Here is a 27,999-nt window from a genome sequence, read left to right as displayed (position 1 = left end):
TCACAATGTATTGTGATGCCTCTACAGTGGGTCTTGGTTGTGTTCTTATGCAAGATGGAAAAGTTATCGCTTATGCTTCCAAGAAGTTAAAGAATCATGAGAAGAACTACCCCACACACGACTTAGATCTTGCAACATTGGTGTTTGCGTTAAAGATATGGCGACACTACCTTTATGGCGAGCATTCTCAAGTGTTGACAGATCACAAAAGCCTCCAGTACATTTTCAAACATAAAGAATTAAATTTGAGACATAGAAGGTGGCTCGAGCTATTGAATGATTATGACATCAATATCCTTTATCACCCCGGTAAAGCTAATATGGTAGCAGATGCACTTAGTAGGAAGTGAATTGGTATCTTGGCCCATCTTGCAGTACAAAGGCAAACTTTGGGTAGAGAAATTCAAAAACTGGCAAATGATGGAATTAGATTGGATGAGACCGAAGAAGGAGGTATAACTGCTTATGCCTTAGCGCAATCCTCTCTTGTTGTGCATGTTAAGGCTAAGCAAGACGAAGATCCGTACTTAGTAAGGTTAAAAGAAGGAGTCAGAAACAAAGAAATCACTGCTTTCACTCTAGAAAGTGACAGATTTTTGAAGTTGAATGATCGGTTATGTGTGCCTGATGTAGATGGTCTAAGAAAGGCCATAATGGAAGAAGCTCACATCTCGAGTTACTCTATCCACCCAGGTGCTACCAAAATGTATCTGGACTTGAAAGAGTTGTACTAGTGGAAAGGCATGAAGAAGCAAGTAGCAGATCATGTGGCTAGATATTTGAATTGCTAGCAAGTCAAAGCCGAGCATCAGAGGCCTGGTGGCCTAGCTCAAGATATAGAGATACCACAGTGGAAATGGGAGATGATTAATATGGATTTCGTAGTAGGTCTACCTCGCATACCGTAAGCATGATTCAATTTGGGTTATTGTAGACCGACTGACAAAGTCGACGCATTTCCTACCAATAAAGACGACAGATTACGGAGAGCAGTATGCGCAGTTGTAGATCAAAGAAATAGTCTGATTGCATGGTACTCCAGTTTCAATCATATCTGACAGAGGCCCTCAGTTCACGACGCATTTTGGCAGGCATTTCAGAAAAGATTAGGTACCAAGGTTAATTTGAGCACCGCTTTCCATCCACAGACCGATGGCCAGGCAGAATAGACCATTCAAACTCTCGAAGATATGTTGCGAGCATGTGTTATAGATTTTGGAGGTAATTGGGATGACCACTTGCCACTTATAGAATTTGCTTACAATAACAGCTATCAGGTCAGCATTGGTATGGCTCCTTATGAAGCATTTTATGGGCAAAGATGTAGGTCTCCAGTGGGTTGGTTTGAACCAGCATAGGTGCCATTGATTGGTCCACAGTTTGTTTGTGAGGCCTTAGAAAAAGTCCAGCTAATCAGAGAAAGACTGAAAGCGGCTCAGAGTCATCAAAAAGTCCTATTCTGACAAGAGGCATCGTGACTTAGAGTTCATGGTTGGTGACAAGGTGTTTCTGAAAGTTTCACCAATGAAAGGAGTTATGAGGTTTGGTAAGAAGGGAAACTTATTCCTAGATTTATTGGATCTTATGAGATTATAGAAAATAAAGGAAACGTGGCTTATGAGCTAGCGCTGCCCGTTGAGTTGTCCTCTGTTCATCCTGTCTTTCATGTGTCTATGCTTAGAAAGTATATTCATGATGAGTCACATATAATACCTTCTGATACCATAGAAATTAAAGAAGGCTTGACTTATGAAGAGGTACCTATAAAAATTCTCGATAGGCAAGTAAGAAAGTTAAGAACAAAAGACATAGCATCAGTAAAAGTATTATGGAGTAATCATGATTCAAAAGACATTTATATTTTAGTTATTAAATACAAGTTAGCATGTGTTTATGTCCTTGCTAGATTATACTTAGTTGTTGAAGTAATTTAGTTTCTGTCAGAGTATATTTAGTTATTTAATAATTTTGCCATGCTAGAGTATATTTAATTCATTAAAGTTATTTACTTTTTGCAGAAGTGTTGTGCTTTAGATTTTGGTTAGTTATTGTGGTACCTCCTTGCCAGAGTGTGAGTAATTAGTTTATGAGCTGTGTATGGTGCATATGAATGGCCTGTTATGGTATACTTGTTTGTTGTTGGTGTAGTTGTGGTATTGGTGACAGAAATATTTTTGGATAGTCCAATTTACAGAGGAGTCTCTGCCGAAATTTTTAAAAATTTAGGGAGTTAGCAAAAATTTTGAGTCCCTTGGGAAAGTGAGTAGTGCTAAGAAAACTTAAGAAGTTCAAGGACTTAAGGAATGATTGTTAGCTTAAGAATAAGGCCCTAGCAACATTCAAGGACGAATGTTTTTAAGGAGGGAAGATTGTAACACTCCTCAAATCTATAAAAGTTTCAAGACACGCTAAATATAGATTTTTTTTTTTAATTTTGCCTTGAGTGCATAAATTTTTTACTTCTATTACGGATTTAAACCCTTATGATTGACTTTTGAGTTATTTTTCTATTTATAATTAATGTGATATACAAGCAAGGGAATATTAATATTTTTAATATTATTAATTATTAAGAATGAGTATCATTAATTATTAATTAAGTTAAAAAGAAAAAGAAAAAAAAAAGAGAAGGGACAAGCCTAAAGCCCATAAAATGGGAAGGCAAAAGATTTAAAGCCTTAAACAAAACAAAACTAAAAGGCCTGAAGGCTAAAAAGCCTTAACAAAACAAAAGGCTTAAACGTTTTGTTCATTCAGCAAAAGCAGAAGGCTAAAAAGTCTTATACGAAAAAGTGAAACAGAACGCTACGAAACAGAGCTGAGGCAGCCTTTCTGCTCAATACTCACGCAGGCAACGAAAAGTTTTAGGTTTCTTTATAAATCACTAATCTTGAACTCGGGTATATAAATTCTCTATTGTCAATTATCCTACAGTAGTAATAGGTAAGAATTGAATAGTTAATTCCCTTCTTTCTCTGAATCAACAGTAAGTTTCATGTTTAGGTGTGAAACTTTGAAATTTAATTCAAATGCACTGGTTGTTATAGAATCAATTGTTTGACAGGTATAAATTGGACTAGGGTCTACGTATTGGCTCAAGGAATTTTGAGGTGAGTTGATATAACCCTTTACTAAAGTGGATTTGAATTATGTGAAGCACGTGTACATGAGGTGATGAGCATGTACACGAACTTATATGTGGTAGTTGACCAACTTAGACACTTACACTATTAACATGACTTTAATTGAAGTTGTAGTTATAAGGAATATCCTTCAATGTTGAGACCGTTTTATTTTGTAGTTATTAAGGTCTATTAACATATTTTTAATTGAAGTTGTTGTAAAATGGAATACCTTTCATTGTTGAGTTATTTCCCGTTTTATTTTATAGTTAATGAGGGCTATTAACATGTGTTTAATTGAAGTTGTTATTATAGAGAATATCTTTCATTGTTGAGTTATTTCCTATTTTATTTCGTTGTTATTGAGATTCTTGTACACATTATTTCGAGCCGAGGGCTATGTATTATTGTGATATCAGTATTGTTGTTTTGGCAATGTAGTGGCATATGTGAGCGTGTGGTGCGTGTTGATTAATTTGTTGTGATGAGATGCGCATGCGGCGACATAATGGGGGTGATACTGATGCGCATGTGGCGAGATAATGGGGTTTTATGCGCGTGTTGCTAGTAAGAAAAATTACTGCATTTTGAAGCACACACGGCGAGATAAGGGGGTTAAAGCGCGTGAGGCTACTTCGGAAAAAAAAAATTAAAATAAATTTACAGTTCACGCGGCATTATAAGGAAGACCGGTGATTTGTTACTTGTGATTTGTGATTATGAGGTGTGGTATCTCGGTGTGATTCTTATTGTACATTCTGTGTTGGAACGACTTGATTATTTAAATTTTTGTTGTATTTATTAAATTATTTCACTTGTATTTAATTGTATTTTTGATTATTTTGCGGTTTTATTACATGTTTACTCCTTGTTGTCATTTATTGCTTTAACTTTTCGTTGTTAGCTTTATATTAATATTCTGCACATATTTTCATGTATAGTGAGTGTCTTGACTTGTACCTAATCACTACTCCGCCGAGGTTAGTCTTGATACTTACTTGGTACTGTTGTGGTGTACTCATACTACGCTTCTACACATTTTTAGGCAGATCCAGGTACCTCGTACTGTGTCAGACGCTAGTGAGTTGATTCAGACATTGCGGAGACTTCAAGGTATACTTGCTTGACACTTATAGGCCTCGGAGTCACCTTATGATATTATCTTTACTACTATTTATCTTCATTCCAAAATATTATTGTATTTAGAGATTTCTAGTGTATTTCAGTAGAGCTTTTGACTCCGTACTTCCGATTTTGGTGATGTATGACTATTGTTCGGTTCCAGCTTCTACTATGTCATTTATCAGTTTACTTTAATAGATAAGTTGTTTATTGCTATTAATTTTCGGCATTTGCTAGGCTTACCTAGTCTTAGAGACTAGGTTCCATCACGACCCTAAAGGTGAGATTTTGAAGTCGTGACATGTTGACTGTTAGTTGGCTTATCTAGCGGTTGGGTTAGATGCCATCACAGCTAGTAGATTTTGGGTCGTGACATATTCATACATTGATATCATTGCACGAAGGGTGTTTCTGTGCTTGAGTGAAAGTAAGGATATGCACGAAGGGCGTGCTTGCTATTATATTATGATGTAAGGAAGAGAGTAAAAGCACGAAGGGTGATGCCATGCAATTTTTTTGATTTCATTGCTCTTTACTTTGACATTCGGAATGTGGACTCGTCTTTGTGGCTCCGTTATTTACTTTTGAAAGGTTGATCGGAGTTGGTGTAAAACTACGAGTCGAGGCTTACTCGGTGACACTTTACTTTAATTTCCAGTTTTATGCCCCTTTACTTGAGTACTTGTTATCCCTTTCACTTGCTGTTATCCCGTTATTATACTTGATACTTTACTTGTTATTTTGTTACTTCTTGATATATAACTGCACAGGTTTATTGTAGGTGTCTTGTCTTAGCCTCGTTACTACCTCGTCGGGGTTAGGCTCGATACTTAGGTACATTGGGTCGGTTGTACTCATACTATACTTCTGCACTTCTTGTGCATATCCGGACATTGGTACCAGCGGAGTTCCGAGAGGTGCTTAGCGGATGCCACTCAGGTGATTCGAGGTAGAGCTGTATTCTGTTCGCAGGCCTCAGAGCCATCTTTCTATTTTTAGTGTATTGTTTCTACTTTCCAGATAATATTGTATTTCTTTTAAAAACAATGTATTTAGTAAACTCTAGTAGCTCATGTATTGTGATTCCACGTTTTGGGATGGTTGAACGTTAGTGTTGATCTTAGACTTATCATGTATACTTTTATTGAGTTGCTTTTACAATGTATTATTACTTGCCGTTAGTCGTTAATAGAAATTCTTTCGCATTTTCTGTTGTGTGTTGGCTAGCTTAGCAAGCGGTGTTAGGCGTCATTACGACCCCGATTGATTGGGATTTTGGGTCGTGACAGCTAGAATGCAGTCTATTGGAGTAGTATTTAATTTGATGATTGTGGGAGAAGTTTAATCACAGATGATCGCATCTATACGAGTTGATACGAGTATTATCCGACCTCAAACTCCGGTGTGTCATAATTTGCAATAACAGAAGTTAAATAGGGTGTTATCTGTTCTTTTTTTTTTCTTTTCTTTTTTTGTTTTTAGTAAAGATGTATATGCGTAGGCATAGTAGAGTACACGGACAAGAAAAGGAGGAGAAAACGTGTGAGCTACAGATTCATTAAAGGAGAAAGGGAATATTCCAACAGCTAAGGATATATATGATCCACAACCCCAGATTTAAGGATGAAGTTACGTTGGACAGAAGTTGAAGCTTCATTTAAGAAATCTATGCCTTGTTATTTGTCTAATGATGAGAAGGGAGCAGTAGAACAATTATTAATTCCAATGAATGTGGTCAAGGAATCATTTGTCTGGAAAACCTATGCCTTTTGCTCACCTCATAAGTAGAACATGCATATTATCATTTTGAATGGGATGTCTCTCCCTCCCCTCCCCCAACCCTAAAAGCAAAAAATAAATTAAAGGGATTACGTTGATTACCTCTAAACTAAATTAATGCTATATATCTAATAACTGAATTACTTAATAAAATATCGTTTTGAAATGCCAATATAATGGTATCTTTCTTAAAATATTACTACTGGTATTTGAAAAATTCCTTCTGTCAAAGTAAATTTTATGTCAATATATTACATCTAGAATTACTCAAATGTTTTATGTGAATCATGGTTCAAAATTCTTGTAAATCCTTCAATAAATTTTTGTGACAACTCAAATTAAATAAGAGATGTTTTATTTCTAAGACTTAGTTACACCATCAAGTTAAGCTACTCCCTCCGTTCCAATTTATGTGAACCTGTTTGACTGGGCATAGAGTTTACGAAAAAATAAAAACTTTTAGAATTTGTGGTCCTAAACAAGTCAAAAAGGAGTCCACAATATTTGTGTGGGTTATAAATGTTTCTCATTAAGGATAGAGCTGGAAGTTTAAGCCAAATTGTTTCCAAATTTAGAAAGGGATCATTCTTTTAGGAATGGACCAAAAAGGAAATAGGTTTATATAAACTGAAACAGAGGGAGGGAGTATAATATTTCACAAAGAGTTAACTTAAAAATAAATTAACAAATAAAAGAAAAGAATGTTAATTAACATTACATAAAAGGTACCATAGTAGTAATCACCAACCCCTTCAAATTAGTATATATTCTATCTCAGTGAAAAGAATTACCTAAAGAGTTAAAGACAAATGAGTAAGCTGTACAATATAATGTCCTAATGATTTCCTTTAACAGATTAAAATCAAACTAATAATTCCATATGGAATCAAGATCTGCAGCTAAAGTGCTATCAAATCCTTGCTTTTGAATCACTGAAGAAATCTCGTTAGTATCCTGTGAAAGACTAATCATAGATTTATTGTTCGACGAGAGCTGCTGCCTTTCTAATGAATAATCAGAAATTTTTGAATTCGGAGGAAGTGATTGATCATGGTTGAACGATGAGTTACTGGAACTGGCAAGCTGGTTGTTGTGCTCATAATCATTAATGCCAGTGAAGATATAATGTGTGGGTACAAATAATCCGTAGCTCTTCTCATCCTCTCGTAATAGCTGCTGCTGCTGCTGCTGCTTGAAGGCATAATTGTTGAAGATGTCAGTGGAAAAGTAGGGTGAAGAGTGTATTTCATCAAATGTCGATGCAGTAACACTACTAGAAATCAGGTGATTTCCGTCCAAGGGTTTCCGTCCAACAATAGTAGCGGCTCTTATGTTGAGTTCATCTCGAACGTCACTACTTTTTGGGATTTCTATTAAACAAGGCAGTGAAGAGGGACTATCTAAGAGATCTTCCATAAATAGTGAACCTCTTCCTACTCCTATGTTCTTGTGGAAAACTTTACAAATAACCCATTCGTCCTGCCATCATTTAATTATAGCAAAATTAGTATCGCGACACTTTGATTAAATTCCCGTGCAAAAGAATAAGTCATCAAAATTAGTACAACTAGTCATCTGAAGATAAAGTGTGCAATCAACTATAACAAGTCCAATAATATTGATAATGTAAAAGTTCTTTAAACTATTAGTGTATCTTAGTTAAATCCTTTTATCAACACCTTTGGTCTAACTTCTAAGAGTATTTTTTTTATTGTTGAAAAATCAGTCAAATTCCTATTGAATGATAAGAGTTCCGTACATGTTTTTCTGAGTGAAAATTATTCTGACCTTAATAACTAGTACTCCCTCCGTTCCTTCCCGTGAACAGATTTTTTTTTTTGGTCCGTTTTAAAAATAATTACCCATATATAAATTTAGAAACAATTTAGCTTAAACTTACAATTCTACCGTTAGTGAGAAACTTTTATAACCAAACAAATACTCTGGACTCCTTTTTGACTTGTTTAGGACCACAAATTCAAAAAATCTTTATTTTTTCTTAAATTTCGTACCAATCAAATAGGTCCACATAAATTGAAACGGAAGGAGTACCTAACATAGGCCTAGTTTACAAAATCTTTTACTAATATTTTTAAACAGGATACATTTCGATTTGAGTAACTTACATATAGTTTCTAAATCTATTAACATCACGCCTATTTTCATAGTGAAAATTTGTTGAACTGAATTTGGAAGTTTAAAGTAAATAATCATTTAGGACAAATTAAAGTAAAACACAAATTAAGGAAGTAAGTATGTACCATAGCTGGCTTGTGAAAAGAAAGTTTTCCATGGAGTCTATATTCATGCATGACCCAATTGGTCTTCTCTCCTTTAGGAGCTCTCCCTTTGTAGAATACAAGAGTTTTTTTCAGTCCAACAAGACAACCTTTGACCTTGTAAATTTCCTTATCTTTCCCAGTAGCTTTCCAATAACCTGATTTTGTTGCACGATTTGTTCTCATTCCTGTTGGATACTTCCTATCCCTTTGGCAAAAGAAATACCATTCTTTTTCTCCCATTTTTGCCTTAGCTGCAACCATTAATTCAATATGAAAAAATTGAATTATGAATTTGACTTTATTTGTTTTGAAGTAGTAATAATTACCAGGTAAATCCCAAGGTTCGGACTTATTCAAATCAACTTCTGCCACAGCTATAGCTGTAAATCTCTTGTCCATAACTTTCTCTCTAAGGTAGCAAGTGATAATTTCTTCATCAGTTGGATGAAACCTAAATCCAGGAGGAAGGTCTAATATGTCATCCCGATGCAGATCAGCTTCTTCATTAATAACCTGCATACAACTACCCATTATAACCAACAAAAATAAGGAATAATTAGTTTATAAATTACTAGTCAGGATTTGCAAATATATCAGACTTTTCTTTACTAGCTAGCTTATTTGCTTGTAGAAAGGGTTTTATATAGAGAAATGGTCATGAGAAGGAAGAAAGGAAGAAAAGAGGGTTACTCTTCTTTGTTATTAAGATCCGTCGGCTGCAAGTTACTTAGAATGGAAGCCTCTTTAGTTGCATATATTATATTAATATGATTATTAGAATAATAAGATAAATGATATGATGTGAAGCTTTCATTGGACCTATATATTATCTCTACCTATTTGAAAAACGGATGTGAAAAAGAGGAAATTAAACACAAAAATTCTACTAGAGGCTAGTTGAGGCAGAAAGAGTCAAGAGTCTGTTGTTTCTGCGTTGGAAGGTGGGGAGTAGGGAGCCAAGCACAGTGGACCCCACATTTTGTTCCTTTTTCATATACTTTTCACATTAATTTAATTTGATGATTTACTCGTACTTCCTCCGTCTCAATTTATGTAGTGGTGTTTGATTCGACATGAAATTAAGAAAATAAAAAATTAGAATTTATTGACTAAAACAAATTATAGATATTTGTGTAAGTGTAAATTATTTCATTAAGAGTAAATTAAAATTTTTAATTTAAATTATTTCTAATAAGTATGATATTCTTTTTGGGACAGACTACAAGTAGTACGAGACATAAATAAGGACAAAGAGAGTAGCACTTTTCTACTCCCTCCGTTTCAATTTAGATGAGGTAGTTTGACTCGACACATAGTTTAAGAGGAAAAAGGGAGACTTTTGAAACTTGTGGTCTTAAAAGCTTAAGGGATAAAAGTTTTGTGGGGCCATGATATTTGTATTGTTTTAAAAGCTTCTCATTAATGGTAAAATCGGTAAAATATAGAGTTTAAAATTGAATTATTTCCATTTGTGCAAATATGTCATTCTTTTTGGAACAGACTAATAAGAACAATGTGTCATCTAATACAGAGGGAGTAATATTACCTCCTTTAACACTCTTTTCTTTTTATTTTATTTGAAAATAGTATGATATCTTTATATTTTAGATTTTCTTTTTTAGTTTTTAACTTTTTTATTTTACTTTTAATCATGAAATCCTCCTACAATCACAAAAATCTCACATCACTCCTAATATCACAAGTTTTGTCAAGTCTTTTATTTTTATTTTTTAATTATGTGAAGTCAAACACTGTTATATAAAATGAAATGGAGGCTAAGATGACCTTGTTCAGTTATTGTGTATGATCCATTTGTGTTCAAGAAATGTTTACCCGTAAAACGGTACAGTTAAATTTATATGTGATTTCTAGACAAATGAATAATTTGATCCCGAAATAAAAAAAGAATTGAAAAATATGTTATGCTTAGCCTTGATATGTAGATGAAATGGTAGAAATAATAATTCCGGGAACGAGGTCTCCGGGCGCAATAATAATGAAACCAAGAAGTAAGAAGATAAAAGTATAGAGTTTTGAATAGATTATAGCATAAGTTTTTCAGAAAATTCCTCCTTTTACAATGATAACAGAGCTCACTTTTTATAGCTGCACCTAGGGAACAAGGTCCTAGGATCATGCCATTCTTTAATGTCAATTATAATGGTCATTGATGAAGGTGTAACAGTGAGCATATATGACAAGCTCTCCGTAACGGGCAGCGCACTTAATGCTGTGGAATAATACCCATTAAATTCCACCGGGCGGAGGATATTTATTGCATCTTTACGAATGTCATTCTTTCTAGTGACAAACGGGATGATTGCCTTCGGTTCCACATGTCACTCTTTTAAACGGCCACCTGGCATAGCATATTTTACCCTAAATACAGATAGTCCCTATGCTTTCCGGTGTCATAACTTTGTATCACCAGAAAGTTAGTAGAAACACTCTATTTGGAGGGAATTACAATGATTCATTTTGAAAAGCTTCTGACGGTTGATTAGATGCACGTCTCTCCGCATTAAATACCCCAAATATGGGTCGTCCCACGATTCAGCATAGCTTTTGCCGGTTATCGAGGTAATCTGCCCACGAATTTAGCCGCCTAAACTTTTACTTATACACATCAACCTTCTCCATTCATACTCCATAATTCTCCAAATTCTCTAAACTCTCTTTATTCAACTTGTATCCTGTTCTTCAACAAAACTTTTCTTTCTTCCATAATATATAATGGCTTCTTCTTCAAAGAACACCAGTTCTTCAAAGAACAAGAACAAAGTCGAGGATGTTGCTCCTCCAACAGTAAGCACCATCATCCCTAGAAGTCTTGTTACAACAAAAGATTTCGAAGAGAAATTGGCTAATTCTCGTACATGGGCCATTAGCCTGTATCCTTCTTCCATCCGCCTTTCCAGCATTCCTGAGATGAAGGAAGATTGCCGCTGCCAAGATTTGGACATTATTGCTCCTGATCTATCAGAGTGAGTAACCCTACCCAGGGAGGATTTTACATACTTCTACACGTATCCCTTTACTTTGGGAGCGTTTTATTTGAGTAGAGAGCTTGACTCCGTTATTGTGGAGTTCTGCCTCTGCTACCAGGTGTATTTGGCACAAGTAAGTCCCTCTGTGTGAAGGACAGTTGCTTGTCTTCGATGTTTGTGCCAAGAGATGGGAGAGGAGCTATCTTTAGCTCATGTGATGAATCTCTATTCCCCCAAAATCTTCCGCGGGGGAATAATAAACTTCAGCAAACGCGACCACCATGCTCTATTATCTAGCATGTATGATGATAACGACCGTCGGTGGATGGAATAATTTGTTGCAGTTGCCACCAATGACATCATTCTGGAAACGGCTTCATACTTTCCGAAATCATGGAATCGCATTCGTAAGCTCCTTGTTTAATATTTCTTTCATTAGAGATTTTTCCATATCCGTATTGATCCTCCTTCCTTCGTCTGTTTTAGAAACTCGATGGGTTCCACCTAGGGTTGAAAGCTTGGACCGATGGGTCCAGAAAATCCTGGACGTCACTACACTCGAAACCCACACGTGGAAAGAACTGGCCCTCAAATACGGGTGGAAGGCCAAAAATCATGGTAACTCCGACTAATCTCATTCTGCTTTTCGTATGAGGAAATTGATTCATCTTTTCCCTTTTATTCCGAATTCAGGTCTACCCCTAGGCTCAGTTTTTATCCCCAAGGAGGATGTTTTGGCTGATCCTACTGATGCAGCGAGGCTGCTTCAGGAGGCGATTACTCGAACAGGTGTCTCCGAGCCTACTTCATGTACAAGTATTTCTTCACGGAGTCCCCGGTCAGAGAACAAGAAACCAAAAACAAAGCGTTCCTACGTGGCCAGGGGAAAGAATAAGCAGGCAAAGAATGTTGTCCCCGAGTCATCTCCGGAAGTCGTGGTGACGAGCCCTCCGCTTGGGCCGATCATAGACACCATGATGATCGATGATGATTGAGAAGCTAGTGATGAGGGAGTTTCTCTACATAGAAGACGACGATCCTTATCATCTCAACAGAATGCTCAACCTGTTGAGTTAGTTACACCGACCGAGGACGATGTCTCGGTGCTTTGGGGGAGTTTAAATGGTGGAAAATGCCAACTCTCATTGCCCGCTCCCAATCGCTGCGCCCGATACCGTGAGACTGAGTACCAAGCCCCTGCCGTCCTTGATTGCAACCAGTATTGCGTTCGCCGCAGCTGCTTCTCATCCTTCAATGCCATCAGCTTCTTCAGCTTCTTCACCAAATCTTCTGCCAGCAACTGCTATATCATCTCCACCGGCCGCGTTTGCCCGATAAGAAGATGGTCTTCTTCCCCAGTCCCAGTTCATGAGAATTTGGGGCAAAATTATGGTGCCCCCTCAGAAGATCCGCAAAGGAGGAGGAGCGTTACTCTCTCGGTCTCCACCGAATGCAATTTGCTATCCCGGCCGGTGGAACTTGCTAATTATCTGAAGCCTTTGGCTTCAGAGAAAGACTGGGAAAAGATACAGGCTCTCTCGGGAGAGTGCTTGTTGAACAATGCCATGCACAATTCCGCGATGGTACATTCTTTACTTTCTTTGCTATTTCTTCTATTTTTACCAGAAAATATCCCGAGTTTGCCGCTCTTATTTTGTAGGCCAACTTTCTTGCTTCTAAGGACCTTCAGAGGTTTATTCAGGAAAAGGAGGAACTTACCTCCGAGCGGGATCAACTTTTAGTTGAGCGGACCAAGCTGGTGCTCGCCTCTCAGAACTGGAAACCAAAGCTGCTGAGGTCGTTGTGTTAGAGGCTCGTTTACAGCAAAGCGAGAAAGAAGTGGAGGCCTTTAGCCAAGAGATTGCCCCGTTGAGGTTCAATTTAAAGAGGGTAAGGCCAAATGGGCTGAAGTTCATAATGCCGTTCTTGCTGCATCCAATCCTGAGGCTACGTCCGCTGAAAGATTGATCAGTTTGAAGGCAGCCTGGAATTCCAAAACCGAAGAGCTTGCTGCTTCGGGAATGAAGTATGCCCATTTGGAGGAGAAGTATAGGAGAACTATTGAGCATAATAGGCTCTTTAGCTCAATTATATGCGACCTTGATGTTAACCTTAGGTCCGTGAGGTCCGCGCTGGAGAATCTTTCTGTTGAGGTTGACCAACTTAATGAAGAGCTTCAGCGCCGAGCGGCTTCCCTCATTGTTGAGAAAATGCATTCTATGTACAACATGAGGAGAAAAATCTTGGAAGAGGCCAAAGCGGGTGTCATTGATTTTGATGTTGAAACTACTAAGGCCCTTGAGTTAGAGTTAGCTGCAGAAAGGGGTCTTCCGGCCAGGCCTGATGCCACCGATTCTTCTAGGTTCGGTTCTGAGTACTCGGCAACAGAGGAGGAACTGGAAGGTGATGATGTTGAGGGCCAAAAAGATGAAGGCCAAAATATTGAACCGGCAGCGGATCTATCCACTTCCCCTGTGGGTACGGACGCTTCTCTTTCTCCAGGTTCCGAAGATGCAGCAGTTTAGCTTTTCCTTTCTTTTCCCCAACTTTTGTACCTGTGCCGTTTTGGCACATTTGTTGTAAACAAAACATCTTTTGCTCAAGTATTGCATGAGTCTCTCTGCGTTTTTTCGTTTGAACATTTATGCAAGTTATAATCTTTGTATTCTTTTTGGCTTAAGTGTTTTAGGCAAGTTTTATTGTTTGGGTCTGATAATGAAAAGCTTAGGGTGTATTTCCCCCAAAGCATTTGGATTTCGGGAACAAACTCGTCCGAAATCAACCCTTTAATGTGAGGGTTTTCCCAAGCATTTGTGCAAGTTTGCTTTTTGCATCTTTTTGTGCAAGGCTTTCGTGTGTATTTTCCCCCAAAGGCATTTGGATTCCAAGTATAAGTTCTTCTTAAATCACCCCTTTAATGTGCAAGTTCTCATAAGAGAGGGCCCTCTTATGTTTAGGGTGCTCTTGAAGAGTCTTGAAGAGGACGTCTCCTGTTCATTGCGGCATTAGCATTTGAAGTATTTGTTTAACTTTCAAATGATAAAATCAATTAATCGATCAGACAAGAAACAAGATGGAAAATAAAAGGACTTTACTTTATTTCTTCCGTTTTCAAAAAGTACATAAGCATTCATTATGCTAAAAAGAAATTACCATTTCTTGTGGCTAACTTGTACAACTTATTTCTACGGGGCTGGCCGTGTAGTCCTCGGTCCCGATGATACAATTATATTTTCAGTTTTTATTCATCTTCATCACTAATCATATACTTTTCTAGGCAGACTTTTGTTAATATTGCGGCTCTTGAATTTATTTGTAAGAACAGAGAAACCCTTGAAAGTGAATATGTGAACTCAAATCTCCACCAGTGGATCGATTTGGTATTCGGTTACAAGCAGCGGGGATAACCAGCAGTTGATGTAAGATTTAACTTCAAATAATTGTTAAACCAGTTGCAGGTTTTGAATTTCACTGAATTTTTGGAGATACTGTTATACATGCAACAATTATTTTTTATTATTTGACATATCAAGGGGTTGTGGATGTGGATAACATGGATGATGAATTGCAAAGGTTGGCAATGTTGACAAGAAATGGGTGACCACCCAGTTGTAATCCGGTGGGAACTTCACCTTCTCTGGCTCACAGGTAAAGTTTTATAGCAATAACAAGGTAGAGCATTATGATTAGTTAGTCATTTTTGAAGTCATTTTTAACTTTCTTGCAGGATCTATTTTTGGTTCTGATGTTCATCCTTCCTCGGAAAAATGGGAGTCCTTTGGCTGAAAATAATAAACTTGCAGCACAATGCTTTGGAACATTATCAACATCTGAAATTTTTTGAGTAAGATGTGGTACCTGTGGAAACAACTTTCAATATATATGGCTAACTAATGGCAGAATGTTGCAGAGCGTTAGACAACATAAAGATTGTCTAATTGGGTGCTTATAGTATTTTTCTGCTGAAAATTATTCCAAAGCAACTTGTTAAGAAATGGTAAAACATTCCAATTGATATGTTACAGTCAAAATTGGAGGATAACAATATATCTTTGTTCGCATTGGGCCCGGGCTTTGCCCGGGCTACCCCCACTAGTACCATTAATAAGCGGCAATGTTGAGGAGCTACCTGTCAATGTGAATTGACCAAAGTACCATGGTATTTCTGTTTATTTCCTAAAATATTCTTCCATGTGAACATGCTTGCCTGCTTTTACTGTCTTTTCGTTCATTGCAGCCGTTGCTGCTACTACTACTACTACAATTGAGGAGCTTCTGGTCAATCTTAAATGACAAAACTTCACGGTATAGCCAGTTTTCGGACTGGTCAATCAAAAATAGCCAGCGTTTACCAAGTCAATGAAAAATAGCCATCATTTTGCTGTAATAGAGACCGGTCCAGCATAATATACTGGAGTTTGGTGCACTTGTGTATGAACTCCAGCATATTATGCTGTACCGGTATACTTTATTGGCTCCAATATAATATACTGGAGACTGGAGCACTGGTGCTCCAAACTCCAGTATATTATACTGGACCATTATACTTGCTGGAACTCCAGTATATTATGCTGGAGTTCTAGTGTACTTATGCTGGAACTCCATCATATTATGCTGGAGTTCCAGCATACTATCATGGAACTCCAGTATAATATGCTGGAGTTCAAGTATACTTATGCTGGAACTCCAGCATAATATACTGGAGTATTTTTCCGAGTTTTGAACAGTGTTTTCGCTTAGATTTATCTTTACATACAAAGTGGTTAAATTTCGATTACTTTTGAAATTGGGCTATTTTTGGACGACCAGTTGTAAATCTAGCTATTTTTAAAAATCTCCCCAAATAAACCCACATATTTCAATTTATTCGTTTATTTATGTTAATACTCTTCCGTAAATATATCAATATTTGAGGACTCTTAGATGGCTAAAAAAGGGCCATGAAAAACGGATCTTTTTTAAATATGTGGGCTCCACTTAAACTTTTTAAATACATGTCAACTGATGTGGTGCAAACGTGGGCTCATCCACAACTTCTTTGAGGCTATCATAATTTATGAGCCCTGATCATATGGCGAATGGCCGTTAAAATAGCACGGTATAACCAGTTTTCGGACTGGTCATTCAAAAATAGCCAGCGTTTACCAAGTCAATGAAAAATAGCCACTATTTTGCTGCATCAGAGACCGGTCTAGCATAATATACTGGAGTTTGGTGCACCTGTGTATGAATTCCAGCATATTATGCTGGACCGGTATACTTTGCTGGCTGCAGTATAATATACTGGAGACTGGAGCACCGGTGCTCCAAACTCCAGTATATTATGCTGGACCGGTATACTTGCTGGAACTCCAGTATATTATGCTGGAGTTCTAGTGTACTTAATGCTGGAACTCCATCATATTATGCTGGAGTTCCAGTATACTTATCTTGGAACTCCAGTATAATATGATGGAGTTCAAGTATACTTATGCTGGAACTCCAGCATAATATGCTGACGTATTTTCCGGGTTATGAACAGTGTTTTCGCTCAGATTTATCTTTACATGAAAAGTGGCTAAATATTGATTACTTTTGAAATTGGGTTATTTTTGAACGACCAGTTGTAAATTTGGTTATTTTTGAATTTCATCCCGAATGGCCCCACTTAAATTTGTCCCATTTCCCGTAGAGCTCTTTGTTTGAATTATTTGGCTTTTAGATTAATAGTTTTTCATTTATAGATCTAACTAACAGTGTTATTATATGTTTTTTTTTAATTAAGATAAAATGTTTCAACTTCTTAGTCAAACTTAATTTACTTTTCCAACAGTCGAAAATTTGATTTTGTTAAAGAATATGCTGAAATTAGCCTATCCATAATTATATTATATGTAAACCTACAAAAAGACCACTGCAACAATGATTTAACAGTAAAATAGTAAGCCGTAAAATGACATAAAAATTGGAAGCTTATCTTTTGAATTATCAATAATAAATAGAATAAAATAGCTTTAAAAAAGAGAGTAGAATATAATTAAGACTTACGAGTTTGTGATAATCATAACTATAATATTTGTAAACCTACTAAAGGAGTACTGCAACATAGATTTAACGGTAAAATAGTAAGCCGTAAAATGACATGAAAAAAATAAAAGCTTAATTTTGGATTATCAATTATAAATAGAATGAAATAGTTAAAACAAGAGAGTAGAATATTATCAAGATACAAGTTTATGATAACCATCTCAAGGTTAGACTATATTGTTGCAAGCTTTCATTAGTCTAAAAATATTTACGGATATTAGAGAAAGATCAATTAATGAGAATATCATTTAGGCGACATGATTTGAAATAATATAAAAAATTATTTGAAGAGAACTCAAATAATATTTGTGGGACTATACAAGGTATGTTGTTGTTAAGTTGATGTTAGAGAAAATTTTAAGAAATTAGATCTTCGTGCAAAAAAAAAAAAGTAATTGTTATGAAACAATAAAAGATGAAGAAGAGTATTACAGAGAAAAGTAGAGAGAGAGAATTCTTATTGATTTGGGATGAATTACAATAGAATAGAACCCTCTATTTATAGGGAGAGGGTGACTTAGCCACCAAGCAATGAACCCTAGAATCTCTCTAAATATAGACATTCACCATAAATATAATTCTATTTATAACACTCCCCCTTGAATATCTATTCAATAGATAATATGCCTCGTTAAAACCTTAACTAAAATAAAACCCAATGGGAAAAAAATTTCTAGAAAAGGAAAAAGAGTACACGTATCTAACAATACGTCTTTTCGTTGCCTCGTTAAAAACCTTGCAAGGAAAACCCAGTGGGACAAAACCTTGTAAGGGAAAAAGAGTACAACGCGTATTAACTCCCCCTGATGAGAGCATCAATTCACATCTTTAAGCATTTGCATTCCAATCTTGTGCACCATCTTCAAAAGATCTTTGGTAGATATTTGATAAACAATATCAGCCATATTAACTTCAACGAATTTGTTTCACCTTGAAATCACCATCCCTGATAGATGTATTGTCTTCATATGATCTTGTTGGAATCATCATTTCAGTATATTCACATAGAGGTGAAAACTATTGCTATCATATTATCATGCATATAATTATAGCAAGATACATATATGCACAAATTGCAATGAGGATGTGGTACTTCAAGATCATGAATTCTATATGCTTTAAGCAATTTAAATCCTTCAGGGATTGTTAAGTCATATAAGCCATATAATAGACTTTAGAAGCATATCAAGTTTTCATGTCATGCTAGACATATAAGATATCGAAAACTGATTGCACATACCATTGACTTTATACTTTCAAGTGTTTGAACTACATGTCTTTCATATGAAACCAATTCTATTCGAATTGTTTCTTCAGACTTAAGATCCTTATATATATATTTAACGCTATCATAGATGTCGTCGACAAATATTTTATATCAGTTTCAATATTTTTTCATAAAGACATAACATAGAGATCTCTTCATTCATATTTTCAGGTACCTGAATCTCTCTTGAGATTTTATGAAGTGTTATGTTATGTGATCTTCTAGATCACTTGCCTCCTTTATTATGATCATTTTGATCATTTGCTCATCTTCTTTATCAAGAAGTTTATTTGAAACCGATTTGTCTATACGCTTTATGCGTACCATAGACTTTGTCCTTCTAGGACTTAATAAGAGCATTTGCAATGAGAATATAGTTACTTTCTTTGGGCCAGCAAATGCGTCTGGCATGCTTTGCAATATATTGCAACTGAATTATCCTTTTATGAACTTCAAGTTCATATTATCTTATTCGAGGATCTAGATGTATAAATGATAATTCATTCCATGTAACCTTTTCTCAACTGTTTATCATGTCTCCCCCTCATGTTAGAAAAACTAACTTGTTTTCTCAACTTTGAGAACCCATCTTTGTGCATTATGGTGTTAATCAAAATATACACCGCACATCAATAATAATATGATGGAATTATTTGGTTCCTGACCATGAACCACTTGTGAGGGCAGAAATTAATATACTTTCGTATATAACGTATATCAAACTGGTATATAAAACTTTGTTCTCATAAGTAATTGTTTAGCTATTAAGTGGAGGCACTCAATAAATCATTTTGCTAAACCAGCTGTGATGTAGACCAACTTATCAAGTTGAACTTCTTGAATAGAAAATCTGGAATATGCTCTAAATTAAATTATTGAGCAAGTTACCTCGCAAACACCATGTTGCGGGTTAATAATAATCGCACGTGTAACCATCTCATAGATGCATCTTATGTGGTATACATGGCAGGTGAATGGGCCCATATTCACCTTTGATATTTTCAGCATTCATGGGATTCAATCCCAATTTTAGTTGATCTATTAATTAATGAGAACGAGCAACATAAGAGAATTCGTAAAGAACTTTCTAGTTCTTTAATATTTACCCATGTGAATTCTCTATTATTTTTGCACATCATACATGAATTAACATGGCTAAGTATGCCAACTGGATAAATTATCAATATTGATAAACTTCAGGTTTACACCATGATGTGTGCAATTATGAATAAACTCCAAGTTTATTATGATAAGGGTTTTTACATCAATAAATATCCACTTCATTGTGGTATTCTTTTGTTTATGTAGTACAAATTGAAGAATAAAGCGGGTAGCTTTTCACATACATATTACCCCGCTACAAGATGTAGTAATAGAAGATATTAAATCTTTCCTTTATTTATAGTCTCAATATAATCAACCGCTTTCGTGTATACTTTGGAAACTGAATAAGTTTCTCTGAGACTTACTACAACACAATACCTTATTGGTAATTAATTGTGTTTCTCCAAAATAGTATAATTGGCTCTTGCAGAGTTCTCAATTAATTTTGTAGTACCACATATTCATCAACACCCACATGGTGAATATCTCTTTTAAAGAGAAATTTATACCATTATGGTTATGGTCAAAATTATATGCAAGATCTGTTTCTTGCATTACCGTTGACTTTTAATAATCACAATGCCAAAATATTTTGGCGTACAATAGGTACGTGACCAATGACCATTCATGCCATAATAATGATATTATTTTTTTATATCATCTCAAACCTCCTTCTAGAGGTGAGTGTGGTATATACCACTAGCACGCTCATATTCTTCCAAAAATGAATATGTATTCTTAAATCAGATGTTGTCACATTCACATCATGAATAGACCATAATCATCTATATGTGCTTTATAAAATCTCATGTCAAATCGATGACAAATATTTTCACAAGTGGGGGATTATTTGAGAATCCTTATTATTCTCATTATCACAATGATGACGATTATAATTTCGTCTATTGCCACGTCCACATCCATTGATACATTCATAGTGATAATTTTGTCTTCTTTCAGACTTATCACATACTGCTATCACATTCTCTTAAGGGAATGAGAATTGAGCAAATTTAATGGGACGGGTTTCCACTTTTTGTGCCCATAATCATACATGAATTTGATCATGGCAAGACATAGAAACTTTTACCACTTCAGGTGGTTATAATTTCTTACAAACTCCATTAGAGTTATAATCAAACTTTGTTGTCTTTGCTTGTATATAAAATCAAAGTATAGAATAAAAGAGAAAAATATGGTAAAATACTTACCTTAAATCCAGAATTTAATCATGAAGGAAGTTCATGGAATAATTGACAATCATTATGCTCAATCCCGAATCTTCTACTCAATTGGTTAGAGTCTCGTGCTGATAACGTGTTATGAAACAATAAAAGATGAAGAAAAGTATTACAGAGAAAAGTAGAGAGAGAGAATTCTTATTGATTTGGGATGAATTACAATTGAATAGAACCCTCTATTTATAGGGAGAGGGTGACTTAGCCACCAAGCAATGAACCCTAGAATCTCTCTAAATATAGACATTCACCATAAATATAATTCTATTTATAACAGTAATCGTTTTAAGCTCTACTTGAATAGACAACTCTTTCAAAAATAAAAATCTAATCAAATTTATTTAAGTTGGATTTCAAATGAGAAAGATTTAATCGGCTATAAAGTACATAAAAATTTCACATGGTGATAGTTGAAAGTGCCAAACACATAGAACCATAGTTGCAAGTATATGCATAAACTCATACCCATCATACTTGCAAACATCTACCAATACTTGATTAATTTTTCAGTATGAAATGATATATTTAAAAAAATTTAAATAGTTCCCACCGGCCATCCCATAAGATACCGATAGCATATAAAGAAGGCATTAAGAATTAGTCATTATCGATTCAAGGCGACATGCTAGAAGATTTCTAAAAAGACAAAGATTCACATTTTAATGTTATATGCATCGTTGATAAATTTTTAGAGAAAAATTATGTGCCTTTGTGTTGGATTGTATTCTATGAAAATTGATTTTTTTTTTGGGAAATTTTGTTTGACCTGAAGAAAGAAAGATCTTTGATTTACAAAAGAAAATGTTTTCTAGAATCTTGAGTTGCCCAACTTCATTCCAACCAACCAACTTTTTTTTAATAAATTATTCCAAGCAAATTTAGAGGAAAAAAGAGAACTTTACAATCTTTGCTATGGCATTGGCAATGCCCGTGAGAAATTCAAAAATAGCCAGATTTATAAGTGGTCGTTCAAAAATAGCCCAATTTCAAAAGTAATTGAAATTTAGTCACTTTTCATGTAAAGATAAATCTGAGCGAAAACACTGTTCAAAACCCGGAAAATACGCCAGTATATTATGCTGGAGTTCCAACATAAGTATACTTGAACTCCAGCATATTATACTGGAGTTCCAGGACAAGTATGCTGGAACTCCAGCATAATATGATGGAGTTCCAGCATAAGTATACTAGAACTCCAGCATAATATACTGGAGTTTCAGCAAGTATATCGAACTCCAGTATATCATGCTGGACCGGTCTCTGTTGCAGCAAAATAATGGCTATTTTTCATTGACTTGGTAAACGCCGGCTATTTTTGAATGACCAGTCCGAAAACTGGCTAGACCGTGCTATTTTTACGCAATGCCTGGGCACACCCTCACTAGTAGTAGTAGAAACATGAAACATGCAATAATATGACGAAATTTCGTTACAAAATTAACTACAAAAATAATAAATCTAATATAATTATTATTGAGTATTATTTCCATACATTAACAGAAATAGAAAAGGCTCAACAAGACAGGAGTCAATTTTTACTAATATATTGTACTGTTCGAAATTGTAACTCTTGACCACCAGTTGTACCTCTAATAATTGTTAGTGAGTTTAGCGCACCTGGAAGATGAAGAAGCTTTCTATGATTCCCATCAACACATACAAGTAATTTACAAACAAGATAATAATACAAGAAATTCACATTTCATTTGTTTAAGTGTAAACTGGGAATCAGCAGAGACTTGGACTTGTTTCAGCAGATTTCTCCTCAAGAAGTGGAATTGTGTTTGATCTATCAGCAATACTAACTTGATGCTCATTTTCTTCATTATATCTATCAACACTATGAAGAAAGATACCTGCATAAAATACATTCAATATTTTATTGAACCACATTAAACGACGCATTCTGGAGGATAAAATTTTGAAATCATAATAAGAATACGCATCATCTTTACCTATAAACCATATTCCAGAGGCTAGAAACAGTACTGATGTCAGGATTAGAGCAGTAGCCCTCCAATTGTTAATGTGATCCTGTAAAAAGATAATGTAAATCAGCAGTTTTATGTGTAAGATATTCGGCACTACCATAGAGTCAACTATATGATTGCCACAATTTAGCAGTGCAAGAACTGCGTATCCACAACAGGTCATTCTCGAAAATAGTTTAGTATACAAATTTACACTGAAAGAGCAAAGAAATTATGGTGAAGTTTAACGGATTATAGGAGTATTACTTGACATCTTTTCCAGGTTGCTAATCCACACTGATATGTACAGTTCAGTTGGTTTTAACAAGTAATACTGTTAGTGCATAAAAATTAAATCCAATAATTTAATGCCTCGACAAGTGGTTCATTTGGCCATATGGACATCTTTGGTAGACTACATACCACAACTGCACCATTACAAAGCAACTTGATGATATTGGATACCAAATCCAAGGGCTTGTCATGTCTTAGAACTCATTTTTCTAATAAAAAGACATTCATAAGAACATTCTTATCATTGCTAAAGAAGCACTAGAAAGAGTTCTATTTTCTGAAAATATTTGAATTTCTCATCATTGTCCCTTGATTTCCATAGCTAAACTTTTCAAAATTCCCCTCAAGAATAAACCTCTTTATAGACTAAGAGGTTTAAGTGTATAATTTGGTAAATGATGATGCCTCATGCCACATTTATCTGTTGGCAGCATAACAAAACTATCAGTACGGCCGTACTGTACGGCTTAAAACAACATCAGGTCACAGCTTCCATTGACCACTGTCATAGACTTAATTAGAGAAAAAATGAATTGCATCAGCGACATACGGCCTTAAATATTTACTGCAAAACAAATAACACAAACCTGGAGAACGCCCACCAGAGGAGAGGAAGGCACATCACCAAATATGTGAATCGAAACAGTGGACATAGCCATAGACAATGGTCTCAAACTTGGTTTGACGCAATGCAGACAGACATAATTTACAGGGCCCTGCATTCGTGGTGTATATTGTTAAAGAAGAAAGAAACTGGCTGATACAGTCATCAAATGAGAGATAAATACAACTAAAAAGCATGTTAAATTAAATTGGGGAATGGGAGGTAACTATATAAAAGCCAGTTACTGATTTTGGAAACACCCAAGAGAAAGGAAAAAGCCTGAGTGATACCACCAATTATTGGAAACCAATTCAAATAGTTCTGGATCATTATTTTTGCCTAAAAAAATTGGAATTTCGATCTCATATGCAACATCTACTGACATGAGACAGCAACCAAAGAAAAAGGGGAAGGTATCTTCTTCCGATAAAGCATGCTACTGAGAAATAACATGATCAAAAAAGCGCTATGATATATAAGTAGGCAATACGAAATGATTAAAAAAAAAAAATACCTGCGTGGCAAATACAAGCAGTTCTCCAATTGCAAAAAGAGCAATGAAGGCATACAAGCTCTTAAAACAAAAGGCAGCAACGCAAAATATCGCTCCAAAAAATGTTGCCACTGAAATAAGCTGCAATACAGTAGTACACTAACATCATCAGTGGCTGGGATTGGAAGGATATCAAGTACATACACCACAGGAAAATAGGTGAGATTAACATGAAAACTGAACTTTATCAATCAGAGAATGTGCTAAACTGAAACAAGAAGAGCTGTATAGCCAGAAGAATCAATCATTTCCTGGATACTTTTTTTTTTTAGCAGTATAATCATTTCCTGGATACTTTTCATCCTAGTGAGAACTGTACACCAATTTTCATTACAAGGTTTGTACAAACACCATAAATTTGTGGTTTATGACTGAACAAGCATTGGATAATAATGTTTCTTGCTACTTTTCTCTTGATTGAGCATATGCTTGTCTTGGCACAAAATTCTAAACCTGGATGACATTATTGCCAAATGAATAAACGGTCTAAGAAGGTATTTGTGGCCTACACTACTGCTGTTATCAGCACCATCAGCATGTCAGAAAAGTTACACCTGGTACAACGAGAAGGAACAAAATCAAGCAACAGAATATTCAAAAGGGGGAAGAAATTCTACAGGATGCACTATAGTGTAAAAATAGACATCCATAAGGCCCACATCTCAGTAAAAAGCCATCTAACGGGTAAAACAAAAGAAACTGAGAGAACTATAGGAGTGTTTGTTGCAATTCTGATGTCATGATGCCTTGACATTACTTGCAGGACTGGACACAAGAGTGCATCATTGGAATCTTTTCATCACTTCATTCTCTTCCACAAGATGAGTAATAGACCACACACTTCAGGAGGGCTAAGGTCCTATTTCAAAACCTATTTCAAAATGATGTATTACCTTTTACTATGCCTTAGACACCATTTTAAGGAAAGACAGGAGACACAGAAGAATGTAACTGTATGCAAAGAATACCATAAGTACCACGATACAAGACAAGGTTGATCGATTGAGTAATTTCAAATATAACAAGAGGGATCAAGTTCCCAAACATTTTCGATAACTGGAGACAATTTGTCCTTTGCTCCCCCCTTTCCAGAAAAAATGAGAGAAGAGGTCAAGGCTTTTGGTGCCACCCAGTTTTCCATTTTGGGCCTTTTACTGATTTTATATATATATATATATGTGTGTGTGTGTGTGTGTGTGTGTGTGTGTGTGTGTGTGTGTGTCTTGCCAACATACCCATGAAGGTAGTATGTTAACATTATACCTATTGTCTAATTCTCTTAAGTACCCTTACTGATGCATTACAAAATTTCTAATAAGAGGGGCTTTTTCATCTTTCCAGCAAAAAATCCAAACACCAATATTCCCTCTTCCTCAAAACCAATCACGCCACCCCGTTCTTCCTCTTCATTGGAAAATCCTGTTTCCCCTTTTCTTTTTTACGGCAATGTTTCTGTCTATTTATTCCTGTGGCGAACTTCTCCTGTCCATTCTTTCTCCAACAAAGTCAGTCCTTCAGTTTTCTCCTTTTCTTCCATGTTTGTTAATCAAAGGTAAAATTGAGAGAGGGAAATCAGGGAATTTCAGAAAGAACCAAAAAAAATAAAAAAAAAATAAAAGAGGAAAGTGGTGGTTGGCTTTTGAATTGTTTTGGTTGCACTAATTGTTGGCTTTCCGGCATTGTTTCGGGAATTCTTCAATACAAATGCTACAATACTTGTGATAATGTGATGACTAAGGAGATGCTCTGATGCATATAAAAACGCATATTCAGCACTGCTTTTTGGATAAGAGTAGATCTTGCTGCTCTACAAGACATTCACTCCATTCCTTTCTTATGCCTCCATGGTGCTGGGTGTGTCCAGAAAAGAAGGGGAGGGGATCAGACGGAGAGAGAATTAGTGTTGAGTTTAGTTCTTGAAGGGAAAAGACAAAACTACACATTTTATAGTGTGTTGGTAATGTATTTGTATAAGTGTGAAGCACAAAGTGTAGAATCGAAAGACTAAAAAGCCCATGTAAGATTAATAGACATTTATGCCCTTTAACAGCTATGTTATTGCTTAATTTACAAACTAGCAAAATTATAATAGGCTCTCTCCTCTTCAATCTCTCAAAAGGTGGAGAATTTGAGAAGTTATGATTTAGCATAAACCAAATTCATCTTGATAATTGTACAGACACATAATAATAATAATAATAATAATAATAATAATAATAATAATAATAATAATCACTATAATAATATAACTGAGTTTCTTTCGTTAATTACCTGCTATTACTGTATTCTTCTTGAAATTCAATATTGAACAATCAAAACAAGTTTAACTAATCCAGAGCTGAAAAGACTACTGTTACACTATGTATAATTTATTTTGAATGGGCAGCAGTTACCAGGAGGCGAAGAGCCACAAGTCTATAATATTTAAGACAAATTTGGTTTCACCTTGTACTTGACCACTTTTTATGGCTGTACGTAGTTCTTGAATTCTTGGTCGTTGAAGAACAATTGATGTCCCTTTATTTCTTCATTCTTGCCACACTTATATGCGAATCGAGATCATTGGAGTTAGATTCAGGAGCTATAGTTTTGTTGAAGGAGAAGAAGGTTTGCATAAATTTGATTTATTTTTTTCTCTCATATTCTTGTTCATACCGGTAGTATTAGTACGTACTCTCGTATTATGTTGTTATTAGGTTTCTATGACTACCTGTCGTTTCTTTCATTTTGGCCATCTTAATATCTTGTTTTTTATGTCGCTTTTACATCGCTTCTCGGTGTTGTGCCTTCTTGTCTGTCTTTTCATTACTGTGGTGCTTACGCTTTCCTGAGTCAAGGTTCTAGTGGAGACAGCTTCTCTATCTTCACAATGTAGGGGTAAGGTCTGCGTACACACTATCCTCCCCAGACCCCCACCATATGAGATTATACTGGGTATGATGTTGTTGTTTCCTCTCATATTCAGTCTTATTATGTATAGTTGATTTTGTCTTTTCCACCAGATATATAGCAAAGATGCGTATAAAAGTCTGTTGAAATGATTTGATTCTCGGAGATGAATTGGCAAGGATAACATTCAAATTTGTCACATACCTCAAATGGATCTTAATCAATAATATATAATTTCTCTGCTAATTAAACTTACATGTCATTGTGTTTGTATTAGGTTAACAGAAAATGCTACTCGTTACACCAAGAAAAGAATCATATCAAGGCACTTTTAGTTGGTTGTGACTTGTGAGGGATCAGAAAGAGCTTCGGAGCTCCTAGTCAATGTCATGACCATGAATCACATATATAATGTTGTTGTCTGCTTAAGACCATAGGTGTAGTTAGGTATGGTTGCAAACTTTTTACTCCCGGAGTGTACTAGTCTTATTAGAAGCTGTTCATTGTTTTTAGGAATATTTCAGAGGAAAATGTTGAAGTTGTTAGATCTTGTTTGTTTTTTCAGTCTTATCAAATTAATGAAAAAACTTTGTTTCTATATCCCTACTCCTTTCTATTTGCATGCTGGTGTCTGATGCCTGAAAATGTAAGTTTTGCTAAACCTGGTAAATAATGAAGGAATCATACATTATTATTAACATGCAGAAAATTTTGATAACAAT

The 27,999-nt window shown here is 35.5% G+C and overlaps 2 protein-coding genes across 2 annotated transcripts in view; both read right to left on the bottom strand.

Annotated features, from left to right (window-relative positions):
* On the bottom strand, positions 6,755-8,948 carry LOC109223355 (NAC domain-containing protein 79-like). Its single transcript, XM_019387635.1, has 3 exons — positions 8,632-8,948; positions 8,285-8,556; positions 6,755-7,502 (listed from the first exon to the last, which is right to left on the bottom strand). The coding sequence occupies exons 1-3, from the start codon at positions 8,834-8,836 to the stop codon at positions 6,891-6,893; spliced, it is 1,089 nt and encodes a 362-aa protein (XP_019243180.1). The 5' UTR covers positions 8,837-8,948; the 3' UTR covers positions 6,755-6,890.
* The window catches only part of LOC109223354 (probable sphingolipid transporter spinster homolog 2), a 16,839-nt gene continuing 11,257 nt past the window's right edge, over positions 22,418-27,999 (bottom strand). The window contains exons 13-16 of the mRNA XM_019387634.1: positions 24,350-24,469; positions 23,819-23,947; positions 22,923-23,001; positions 22,418-22,823 (exon numbers count right to left, since the gene is read on the bottom strand). Coding sequence (XP_019243179.1) covers positions 22,696-22,823; positions 22,923-23,001; positions 23,819-23,947; positions 24,350-24,469 — 456 coding nt within the window. The 3' untranslated portion in view covers positions 22,418-22,695. The remainder of the gene's footprint in view (positions 22,824-22,922; positions 23,002-23,818; positions 23,948-24,349; positions 24,470-27,999) is intronic.

Source organism: Nicotiana attenuata, chromosome 3 (genome assembly GCF_001879085.1).
Source record: "Nicotiana attenuata strain UT chromosome 3, NIATTr2, whole genome shotgun sequence".
In the NCBI taxonomy this organism is placed as follows: domain Eukaryota; kingdom Viridiplantae; phylum Streptophyta; class Magnoliopsida; order Solanales; family Solanaceae; genus Nicotiana; species Nicotiana attenuata.
This window is presented reverse-complemented; position numbering and strand designations above follow the sequence as displayed.

What these genes read in the sequence shown, in the direction of transcription:
- LOC109223355 (XM_019387635.1), bottom strand. Translation starts at nt 8,836, where the DNA reads ATGGGTAGTTGTATGCAGGTTATTAATGAAGAAGCTGATCTGCATCGG. An exon ending in CGAACCTTGGGATTTACCTG is followed by an intron (nt 8,557 to 8,631) that starts GTAATTATTACT and finishes TAATGGTTGCAG; the next exon opens with CTAAGGCAAAAATGGGAGAA. An exon ending in CTTTTCACAAGCCAGCTATG is followed by an intron (nt 7,503 to 8,284) that starts GTACATACTTAC and finishes AAATGATGGCAG; the next exon opens with GACGAATGGGTTATTTGTAA.